The following is a 12,286-nucleotide window of genomic DNA, read 5'->3' on the forward strand; positions in this document are numbered from 1 at the left end:
TGCAAGCCAGACAGTTAACAAGTTCAGGCTTGGCGGTAAGGCATGCCTCTCTACTGTGAAGTTTTAAGCCCGTTTAGTCGCCGTGTTTTCTCTTCGACGTTCTCTGTGATTCTGTATTAGTTCGTATCTTTCTGAGACGTTTCCGAAATGCAGAAAACAATGAGCACTCGTCTCTCCGCGCAGCGGCCCACACTCGGCGATTTTAGACCCGCACTCGCTTTGACCTCGCGTCGACTGTCTGACGTCATGACGCAACGCGCGACTCTGCTAGCGTCAAGGCCGCCAGCATGCTAACAGACCACGTTGCCGCATTTTCTTTCGCGCTCGCTCATGTTCCCTCACAGACGCGCAGTCTACGGACCCGCTTTCTCACTCGCAAATGCTCGTGACTGCTGGAAACAGTGCATGATTTATGAACATCGTGAACCTTTCACGAGGCAGCTGCCGGGTGTGTCCTCTTACTACGCTCGTCTTCGAAACTAGGCTCCGCGGGGCTGCCGCTGCCGTTCCAGCAATTCGAAGGCGGCGCTGTGCTGTACACTTACTTTGACATATACTGCGGTCCATCGCGTTGAAACAGTAGCCTGAATATGCCGAGAATGGGAGCTAAAAGCATTTTGGCCTTAAAAAGGAGGCCGTGCGGCTGTTTGCCTCGCAGATGATTCCGCCATATTCGTAGGCCGTTTATGACCGGTTAAGCGACACGAAACAGAGCCATCGTGCTACGATTTCTATAGAAGTCTTTATAGACGAGCACATTTTTTGAACCACCGAGATGCACGCGAGAGAGGATTCGCGTTTTAAGAGTTTACTATTATTATTTGTGTGTGTGTGTGTGTGTGTGTGTGTGTGTGTGTGTGTGTGTGTGTGTGTGTGTGTGTGTGTGTGTGTGTGTGTGTGTGTGTGTGTGTGTGTGTGTGTGTGTGTGTGTGTGTGTGTGTGTGTGTGTGTGTGTGTGTGTGTGTGTGTGTGTGTGTGTGTGTGTGTGTGTGTGTGTGTGCGCGTGTGTGCGTGCGTGTGCCTGTGTGCGTGCGTGCGTGCGTGTGTGTGTGTGTGTGCGTGTGTGTGTGTGTGTGTGTGTGTGTGTGTGTGTGTGTGTGTGTGCGTGTGTGTGTGTGTGTTTGTGTGTGTGTGTGTGCGTGCGTGTGTGCGTGTGTGTGTGTGTGTGTGTGCTTGCGTGCGTGCGTGCGTGTACTGCATGAGAATGACGGCATAAACGCGTGAAAGCACGCGGGCGAGAAAAACAGGCAATAACACGGAACGAGAGCTAGTGTTGTGTATTTCTCTCGCCCACGTTCTTTCGCACTGGTTTTTGCCTATGTTATCTATGAACCAACCAGTCCCGGCAAAAGACCCGGCTCAACGCTTTGTGTAGCGTGTCTGTCAGTCTCCATTTTCGTTCCGCGTTTTACGTTGCTTTTATCTGTTTCCCTCGCAGACTATGCGGATTTGGAGGAGGACTTGGCGTTGCGCAAACTCGAACTGGACGATGAGGACAGAAATTCAAAAGGTGAGTCTAGTTTACCTTTTAAAGGGCGACGCATCGGTGGCGGCACAACCTAACAAAATGACGTACAGTAGTAATCTTCGTTAATCCATCAGTCGCGGAACCTTGACACATCAAGCGTACCATGCAAACGCAGGTTAACCTGTAGTCGTCAAACCAGCCCCAAAGAAAGACAAGCATGCAGAGGGCCCCAGGAAGTCACGTGGGCGGATAAGGTTAGAAACATTTCTGGAACTAAAACTTTATTTTGGTCCTCTATTATACGAACATACTAATTAGCATACAGAATACCAGATGTATAGACGTCCACTTGATATAGGTAAATAAAGCCCCACTTTAACCAGTCTAACCAACATGCCTGCGTGGCCTAGGTACAGTTTGTCTATCTCTCCACCTCAAGTGAAGCCTGAATTTGCAGCACCTGCTACATCAGCAGATGTTCAAAGGTCAAAGGTCGAGGTTTCATGCCTCACTCCGCTTTTTCAGCTTTGGTGGTGAACTAGTGCTATCGCTCTAAACATGTTATTCACTATGATGCATTGACGTCTTGCTCCCTGAGCAAAGACCTCAGTGTTGGAGACTTTGAGGTCTGCTAATCAACCGTCGCTGTTTGTGAACGTTGACGCTGGTGAGAGCAGCTTCCCAGGAAGAAAATGTGGGGGTGGGATTGAGAGCGTGGTTGAGTAGTTTAGGGCACTTCCCGAGTGGAATGCTACAAGATGGGATTGACCCGAAAGTTGGGACAAAGTTCTACTGCGGTGGAGCTGGTGCACTGTGCATACACAACGGGTAGAACAAATTCCTTGCCTGAGCAGAACTTGCACCGGAAGGATGCTACTGGAGCGCCTTAAATATACCCAACAGCCAGACTGCACATGTTGGAACCACTACTGGCTGGAGGAACCCGCTATAAGAGCAAAAAGACAGGTACACAGACCGCTAGGGACAAGCACGAATAGAAACCCTAGCTCGCGCCCAAGGTGTGAATCCAAACGTAATGTGTGCTCTGTACTGATGCAATAAAATAACTTCATAAAACCAGTGATACCTCAAGACGAGGAAGGAAATCCGGCGAGGTTGGGAGCAATCCGAGAGCCACTCTTCGAGGAGGCGAATGATGATGCCGTAGCGCTGGTCATATTACACGCAGCGCACTCCTGCCAACCAGGCAAACAGCGCATCTGTGGCAGCATGCCGCGCCTTCTCGCCGGTAGGGCCTTTCTGCGCCACATGTTTGTTGGTTGGTACAGCACTTAAAAAAACACGAACATCTAACGTACGGATCGTTCGGACACTCGGGCACGTGTCCTTGGGTATGACGGCGCTAATGCGTTTGCAGACAACAGGAATACCCCCCAAATGCGCAGGAAGTACCGTCAGATAACGAGGAGGTGGAGGAGGAGGACGAGGATAAACCCATCAGGTGGCGGCAGCTTCAATCTCTCTTCCCTGCATTTTACAGCGCAGCTATTATAGGCTCGCGTTCCTGGCTTGGACAGCGTCGGCGTAATCGTTGAGCAGCTATAGAGACCACCCTGTCACAAGTGAACTGGCAAACCTGGGGCGCGGTATTCTGCTCGGCCTCCTGGAACCGGCCATGGTCGAGGAAGCAAAGTCCATGTACACGAACGCCTGCAAGAATCTTGGCAAACGAGAGCCATTACCACTATCGCGTCGTGTCCTCAATAGGGAAGCTTAAGCCTCCCTCCATTTTTTTTTTCTGCCGCCAGTATGCGCGTGTACGGAAGACGTCAGTAACTTTGCTTGGCAAAGTGAGTATGCGCCATGTAGCCTGATCGAAATCGGGAGATATTTGTCATCTTCAGATATGTTTCTCCTAGTAGCGAGTTTTCGTCAAAGACTCGTGCCTATTTTCTTTGGATCCTGTCGTTACCAGTCATGTCACTTTAATTCCGCCGTCCCCTAACCACAGGCGACAAAGCTATGTGGTTTAGCCAGGCGCCTCAGACCATTTTCATCGCGTCCCGTTTTCCTAGCGTTCTTGCTCGAAGGCCAACAGAGAGAACTAAACTGCGCCGGGGCCTGCCACGAGGGACGCCGCAGCGGCCTCCAGGAGGCGGTGGGACTCGGTGCGTAGCGTCGACGACGTAGGCGCTCGGGGCAGAACTGGGCGACCAGGCGGAGTCACGAGCGCAAAAAACGGTGTAATTAAGATTAAGGAAATACTTGGTAGTCTCCGCTCTTACCGAGTGCAAACAGCGAGCGCCCGGATTCCAAGACAATGGTGGCCGGGAAAAGAAATGAGGCACAAAACAACGAAAAACTGGCGTCGTGAACTTTCCCGTTTGCTGATGACGTGGCAGGCGAGAAAGCAGGTCCATGCGCTAACAAGCTGCCCAGAGATGGAAGCAAGAAGAACAATACAAAGGGAAAGCCCGCCGTCAGTGGCAGCGTTGCAACAGCGTCAGGAAGACAATGATGAGGAGCTGCGTTGCACAAAATGGCAAAAAGAGCGCCCAATTCGTGAGATTTGATAAGCGCGTCTCCCGCCTCGGGCGTCTGAGACGCTAATACAAAGGTACACATGGCTAGCGGCGTTGCTCAGTTGGCCCGTGCTCTCCGGGCACCCAACTTGGGATGCTGTTTCGCGGCTTGCTGCCATAGACGGCGTGCCTAATTATTCAGGCTGAGAGGTCGCAGCCTGTGCCATAGAGCGTAGAAAATTACATCATATAGCCCGATATTGAGGCATCCCATAGCAATCGTGGAATCAAACAGTGTCTATACCAAAGTTCCCAGGGCACGGAAAAACAACCTTGGTGCAGAGGTGCCACGTATTACCGTCACACGTGATGGCATGCGGTTCCAACTTCCGCCGCAACTGAGCGCGCATGTCTGAGGCCTATCGATTCAGATACTTCAGTCTGTCTATTTAAACAATGATAACGGTTTTGGCTGAAGTTTTCTGAATACTTTTCACCCTGGTATGAATACAGCTCGTAGCAAAGCACGCACAAAAAACACACACAAATAAACAGCAACTAATACGGCTATTACTAACAGCCATCTAGACATCTAATTGCCACCACGCATGGTGCCTCTTACAAGTTACCCGTTATAATTTCCTTGACTATTTTACTGGTTAATCCCGCGTTTAGAACAGAGAAGGAATTACGCTGAAAAGAGAAGTAGTCGGGACTGGAACATCTGCTCCTTTGGGTGACGAGCCGAGCGTAATTCCGCTTGACCACTGGTAACTTCCGCTCAGTGCGAGAGCCACCCCATGCCGCATAGTCGGCACCAAACAAAAAATGATTTAAATACAAAGCAGTCTGCGTCTTCGAAATGATATGAAGAGACGACCCTAGGCCTTTGAAGGAGCCATTTAAATCTATCATAGGCGTCCGAATTTTTAGTGGCTCACTTTGATGAAAAAGCCGCTAATGAAACCTACAATCATGTATTTAAAGTAAGACGCTCTAGTGGGCTAGTTTGGTACATTTGAAGCGAAAGAGTACAGCTACTCGAAAAAGACATGAGCTCCAACACCGGTGCTGCTCATCCGCCTTCTACATCTAGCACTCTCTTTTCTTGTAGTCTGTCAGCCGGTAGCCGCCAATGTACCGAAATTGAGAGGCAGCATCGAAAGACAGCGGACACGAAGGACACACGCACCGCTTTCCGCGTGTATAACCTGTCCCCTTCATCTTAGTGTGCCAGAAAGTGGACGTATATTGGTGATAGTTGATTTTTGAATGGAACAGCGTGAGCGGACGGACGACGGAAGAAGCCAGACACGGACGAGCGCTGAATGCCAACTAAAAATGTATTTAATAAAAAAAAAACATTTACTCATAGCCACATCAAAAACAAGACCCAAAGCTCCAGAGCACAGTCTAAGACTACAATCTAGAGCCACATCATCAGCCGAAAGCAAGAACCCTGCAACCCAGTTAAAAAAAAAAAAAAAAAATTAATGTGTAGTCTAAGAGAGCTTCTTTCTTTACTAACAGTAGGGATGGTTGGCTAACGCATGCTTTTTTTTCTCTTTCGAATGTGATGTGCCCGTATTAACTCTCTCTCTTTTTTTTTTTTCTAAGTCGAAATATAATGCTTGAGTGAGTAACTAATGGTATGCACACTTTCTTGTTTTCATTTGTGCAGTCATGACAGTACGGTTCTTGATTTTGAGTGACGATGTGGCTTTAGGTTGTACTCTGAGCATGTATATACGCTGGAGCGATGGGGTCCTGCTTTTTATTGTCTATATGTGCTGCTTTGGAACCAAAATCTAAACGGCGAATCCATCTCGTCCTTTCGTTCCTATCACGGTTTTTCACCCCTTCGCGCAGTTTTAACAGAAAATAGATTTAATTCCTTGGTTTTTCGCCGCATGGAACACCACCCTGTGTACCGAGCGGCGCACCCGTTAACGCCGAATGTTCTAGCCTCTCAGCGAGTAAGCGGGAGCTCAGAGCCCATGCCGCACTGCTGTCATTCGATGAACCGCCGAAACGTCTGCGTACATGCGGGAATGTCGGCGCCGTAGAATGACGAGAGCACGCGAATTCCTCCGAGAGAAACTACCCTCGTTTGCGCATTCCCAACAACGCAGCGAGTGCAAGAATAATGCTCTGAAGCGGGTATCCAATTGTGTCTCCGATCGTCCATTGGTGGAGAGAGAGAGAGAGAGAGAAATATATAGCGAGAGAATAGAGAGAGAGAGAAAATATATATAGAGAGAAATATAGAGAGAGCATAGAGAGAGAGAAAAATATATAGAGATAATAGAGAGAGAGAAAAATATATATATAGAGAGAAATATAGAGAGAGAGAATAGAGAGAGAGAGAGAGACAAATATATATATATATATATATATATATATATATATATATATATATATATATATATATATATATATATATATATATATATATATATATATATATATATATATATATATATATATATAGAGAGAGAGAGAGAGAGAGAGAGAGAGAGAGAGAGAGAGATGGCAAAAAAAGCGAGGTACGCTGAGCCCCGGACTGTATTGGCTTTGCATGGAGCGGGCACCATGCTTCCTATTTGCGTGCGCGCGCAAGTACTCTTTTGACCATCATTTGTGCAAACGCTTGTTGCTCGTATGCGCAGCCATTTTCTCGTTCTACTCTGAACAACTTCTTTTCGAGCTTCTGCCGAATTGTGCAGCCTAGACTAGACGTAAACATTCATTTTCTTGGTAAAACTCACTTCGTTTAAGCGGCGACTCTCAAAAGCCGCTGGAAACTCTCATGGCTGATATTGCGCTTAAACTGCATGTTACGCTTTCTATTGCGAACTGAAACAAAATGCTAGCCTCCGGAAAGTTGCGGAATTTTATGTATTGATTGATTGTGGGGTTTAACGTCCCAAAGCGACTCAGGCTATGAGAGAAGCCGTAGTGGAGGACTCCAGATATTTCGACCACCTGGGCGTCTTTAACGTGCATTGACATCGCACAGCACACGGGCGCCTTGCTGTTCGCCTCCATCGAAATGCGGCCGCCGAGGCCGGGATTCGATCCCGCATCCTTGGGAACAGTAGTCGAGCGCCGTAACCACTGCGCCACCCCGGCGGGGCAGGAATTGTATGTAGTCATTGGTCCCAATTATTTGCGTCGGCCGCGTTTCGATGGAGGCGAAGCGCAAATGCGTCCGTATGCTGTTCGATGTCAGCGAATGTTAAAGATCCCCAGGTAGGCGGAACTTGCCCGGAGTCGTTCGCTACGGCACTTCTTTCTCTCTCTCTAACGTTCACTCTCACCTTCCTCCCTTCTGTTACTGCGCAAGTCAGGTGTCGATGGAGGTGTATGACCAACATCACCTAGATGTGACATACTGGGGCTTTCCTTTCCTATAAACCAATTTATATTTACGGTTTTGGGGCACGCGCACTAGAAAGTCTCCTAGATTATCTTCTTCCTTCGCAATGTCGTTATTGTAGGTAATAATTTAAGAAACCGTTCACAGTTAGTACTGCTTCACTTGAGGATACTTTTGAAGACCCGCATAATTAGAACAATGACGCAACAGAATTTTTGAAATCCCTTTGAGCGTCACTGGGGCATCTATGGTTGTCGTTTAGCCTTTTGTAAACGGAACCATGACGGACAATGGGCAGAGAGGTGGTGAAGGATGGCAGTTCCTGGCCCTACGGGGCTGGGACGGTAGGTTAACGCCGCTTGCGGCAGTGGACTAGCCAGTGGTATGTGGGTTCAATCGAACCAACGCAGTAGTCACACTTTTATTAAGCTCAAAACAACAACGCTAAAAGTGACACGCATGATCACCCGCATCACCAACAGGCGGCATGGCATGCGCGAAGAGGACACACTAAAACTAGTTAGAAACCTGGTAGTGAGCCGAATTATGTACAGCCTGCCCTACCAGTGCCTCAACAAGAGTGAAATACAACAAGCGGATGCCCTGCTACGCAAAGCGTATAAGACGGCGCTCCGATTACCGCGCAACACGTCTACTGAAAAGCTCATGGCGCTTGGATTGCAAAACACATTCGAAGAACTACGCGAGGCGCAGCTTGAGTCGCAAAAACTCAGGCTGCTGCAGACAACGACTGGAAGAGCGCTCTTACAGAGACTCGGATACTGTGAGCAGATGCGAGAATTAGCGAGGACGGTAACGATCCCCGACGAACTTCGCAAGTACCTCAAGGTAGCTCCAATCCCAAGAAACATGGACCCTAACCTCCACCAAGGTAGAAGAGAAGCAAGGGCCAATTTTATTCAAAAAACATATGCTCCTCAAGACACGACTGTGTATGCAGACGCGTCCTCGAGAGGAGGACACAACAAAATTGCAGTGGCCACGGTGGTCAATTCGTCTCTACGTGAAGTGACCAGCGCCTCTATCCGACACTGCACAGTAGCAGAGGCCGAGGAAGTAGCCATTTCTCTAGCGGTGGCGGAGGGCTATAGAGCTGGGCGGTCGCTAACGATACTCGCGGACTCTCAAACAGCCTGTCGAAATTTCATGAATGGTAGGATTGGTCGTCACGCGCTCCGTATACTCCTCAAAGCGAGCGACAGAATTAACAACCACAAAGAAAACAAGACCAGACACAAAATTATATGGGTACCGGGGCACATGGGGGTGGCAGGGAACCTAGAGGCTGACAGGATAGCTCGAGAATACACTACTTTCCGAGCATCCGACGAGTCCGCGGAACTTTTGCCAGCACCCAAGTCATACTCGGCCATACTAGAAAACTATAGAGGAAGAAGAATGCGATATCCCCCACCGCACAGTTCTCTCACCAGAGAGGAAACTGTCATATGGAGACAATTACAGACGGGTTCATACCCAAACCTGCACGTACTAAACAAAATGCACCCTACCATATACGCTGACAGATGTCCGTGGTGCGATGAAAAACCAACACTATATCACATCACATGGGCATGTCAAAACATAGATGTGGTCCCCAAAATTCGAAACCCGAGTGCGGAGCAATGGGAGACTCTGCTGTCCAGTGACCGCTGCGAAGACCAGCAAGGTCTGGTACAGCGAGCCCAACGGGCGGCAGCAGCCAGCGGAGCCCTGGACTGAGGGCAACCGACCATTGTGAAAAAGTGGACGAAGTCGACGGAGAAGACTCTTGTGGATACAACAAGCAGGCATCTCTGAAGACGTCTAAAACCGCCAAATATTATAGGGCTAAATAAAGTTTTTCCTCCTCCTCCTCCACTGTTTTTATATGTTGTAGGCCGTCACTGCACCCGCCACCGCTTCGGTGGTGGAGGACGACGGCTGTTGTTGCGGCGTGCGTCTTTCTCTTCCTCTTCTTTTTTCTTTCTTTTCTATTTTTCTCTTCTGTCCGCACGAGGCTGCGGAGGTGGCTCGGATACAGAGCCAGTAGGAGGCCCGTGTATTTTCTTTTCCTTCTTCCTACAGCCACAACAACAACAACGGACAATGGGAGGTGAAAATGTAGCCGTTAAATGCATTCCTGCATTAAAATTTCTGCTACTGATACATGTGTCACGAAACACTAGCGCCTGTTTAAGCCAAGTAAAGTCAATGTATGCTCGTGTACAGTATTTGTGTAATGGACACAAAGCAGTGTACGACAGGATGACTATACCGCGGGTAGGCGGCTGAGCTGATCTATTAAATCTTCTCTCATTCACAATGCGCAATTTATTGTCCGAAGCGGAAAGATAAATGCCGTGCTGTCAGACGGCTGTTGGCAAGCCTTGTTCCCGTGAGGCAGACATTTAATCCTGAGGAGCGAAGAACGTCGAAACCGTGCGCCAGAGAAACTAACGAAACCAGCCATTGCCGATATTTCTACAAGAGCAAAGATTTACAAACGCATCGTGTTCGACCACGGATTACACAACCTATACGGTAATTAAGACATTGAGGTACTCGATACTGCATGCGTGTGTTGTTTGCGTGCGTGCGTGCGTGCGTGCCTGAGTGAGTGAGTGAGTGAGTGAGTGAGTGAGTGAGTGAGTGAGTGAGTGAGTGAGTGAGTGAGTGAGTGAGTGAGTGAGTGAGTGAGTGAGTGAGTGAGTGGGCGATTCGGTGAGTGATCGAGAGCGTGCTTGCATGCGTACGTGCGTGCGTGCGTGCGTGCTTGTTTGTTCCAAGCGCTGCATCGTTTCTTCGTTTACTTCTCCTGGCAGAGATCGCGCTGGAAAGCGACGCCCCGCGCAGCTGTCCGCTCGCTTGTTAGCAGAGACGGGAAGACGCCTGACACGCTGTCGTCGGACATGTCGCGCTGCCAGCGACGCCCGATTAGCGCTGCTCTTCTAAGCCACTCAGTCTGCGTTTGGTTTAGCCGCGCGTGGCTGAGGCAGCTGCCGCGTTGGATGGAAAGCGGGGGCCTTCGCGGCCCTCTTTGACGCAGACCTGACATCTCCTGGTTAACTTCCAGGACGAGAATAGCAGGCGTCCGGTGACAGTGGTCGGCCCACTCGCGTTAACCGCGCGCCAACACGCCGATCTATTTCTTTTGAGATAGTGCTGACTAAGGCGGACCGTACATGAGAGGCTAACACAAAATAAAACACGACCTTGATTTAACTGCGAAGCAAGTGCTAATTTCCATTACAGTGAGGAAAAAAGTATGGTGAAGCGTATCGAGCTTATTCACGTACGCCGATCTATTTCTTTTGAGATAGTGCTGACTAAAGCGGACCGTACATGAGAGGCTAACACAAAATAAAACACGACCTTGATTTAACTGCGAAGCAAGTGCTAATTTCCATTACAGTGAGGAAAAAGTATGGTGAAGCATATAGAGCTTATTCACATGACGTCATTGCAGCTTTACTGGCAACCATGGCACGCACAACGCAGCATCGGAGAGGGGGAAAGAAAGAGAGAGAGAGGACCTACGGCGAATCATGAAACGGCGTCGGTGAAATCCGAGCTCTGGTTGGACGGCGTTCTAAACGGCGTTTCAAGTGTCCGACAAATGAACGGCGCACAGTAGGAATTACGCCGGTAGACAGACGCCGACGCTTCGGAGACATTTTTTTCTGTGCTTTTAGTTTAGAACCGCCCAACGTTATGGCGTCTCCACACAACCGCCTCCAGCTAAACTTGATAGTGAATAGGGTTTATAGGCATTTCAGCTCCTTCAAATAATTATTCTAATGTGTCCTTTTTGATTTAGAAGTTTCCAAAAGCGGCTGAAGAAGCAAATACAGGTAGGAGACAGTTTGAGAAGACATTACTGCCTCTCCCGTAATCCAGTGTAGATGACAGCATGCAGTGGTTGCGGGCATAGCACATTTACTGCAGATGGTACTAGCCACGATCTTGAAATGGGTCTAGTGTACTCAGCACACCACACCACGAGCTTTCCTTCCGCCAACAAGGCAGCGCGCTCAGTCAATCTCGTAGGTTTCTTTTCTCGTCGAAGCAATCGCTTGCAATTGTGCGGCCTAAGGTAGGCAGCTGCGGTCCATGGCTGCCTTGTCCGTTGAGTGAGCGGCTGCATAATCATGGCCTCGTCGCAGGGGCAAGCAGTCTTCTTCTGTGGCATATAACTCGCATATACTAGCAAAGCGAGCGTTTTCCACAAGATTTGGGTTGGTTTGGTTTAGTTTGGTTTGGTTTGTGGGGTTTAACATCCCAAAGCAATTCAGGCTATGAGAGACGCCGTAGTGGAGGACTCCGGAAATTTCAACCACCTGGGGCTCTTTAACATGCACTAATATCGCACAGCACGATTCCTGCCTGCCCTTTCGTCAGGCTTCATTTCTCGCCTTAACCGGCTCTGATGACGTCGGCAGTGAAATGCAGAACGGTGCAGATGCATACGCGGCCATGAAGAGGCGATAGCCTGAAAAAAACGTAGGAGGAGCGTCGCCTCCGAGTGATTAAAGTAACGCCATGAGATGACGGTGGAACAAAGAGACATACTCGATTCCAAATGCCCGAACGCTGTTCGAGCTGCTGCCTACCCAATTATACCAATTATACCTCGACCGCTGGCGTAAGTCGGGATACTACGCGCGAGTGTGCGGCACTGTGGCGCCATCCTTATGGAGGGCTAGGAAGCGTCAGAAAAGAAAACTCGGCTCGTGAAATCTCGTTCGGTGCACGGATGTTGACGTTTCGGTGCCCGGAGGAAGAAGAATTGGTGCCAGGATGTTGGCGTTTGTTTCGACGTCCCCTCAGGGTTGCTGTCAACGGGACATAACGGCATTTCATGCTTCAAAAATAAAAATACCTTCCAAGAGAAACTTGGGGCGTGCTTTTGATGTCGAAGGGAGAGCGAATGATATTTTGACTGCATAATCGGCG

General features: G+C 49.1%; 1 protein-coding gene and 1 long non-coding RNA gene across 2 annotated transcripts in view; one reads left to right on the forward strand and one right to left on the reverse strand.

Annotated features, from left to right (window-relative positions):
• The window catches only part of LOC146197380 (dorsal-ventral patterning protein Sog-like), a 224,120-nt gene that overhangs the window by 129,937 nt on the left and 81,897 nt on the right, over positions 1-12,286 (forward strand). The window contains exon 4 of the mRNA XM_084599191.1: positions 1,439-1,510. Coding sequence (XP_084455317.1) covers positions 1,439-1,510 — 72 coding nt within the window. The remainder of the gene's footprint in view (positions 1-1,438; positions 1,511-12,286) is intronic.
• Positions 1-12,286, reverse strand: part of LOC146197381 (uncharacterized) — a 201,353-nt gene that overhangs the window by 85,412 nt on the left and 103,655 nt on the right. The window lies entirely within an intron of this gene.

Source organism: Amblyomma maculatum, chromosome 3, assembly GCF_055883805.1.
Source record: "Amblyomma maculatum isolate TAMU_Amacu chromosome 3, ASM5588380v1, whole genome shotgun sequence".
NCBI classification, from domain to species: domain Eukaryota; kingdom Metazoa; phylum Arthropoda; class Arachnida; order Ixodida; family Ixodidae; genus Amblyomma; species Amblyomma maculatum.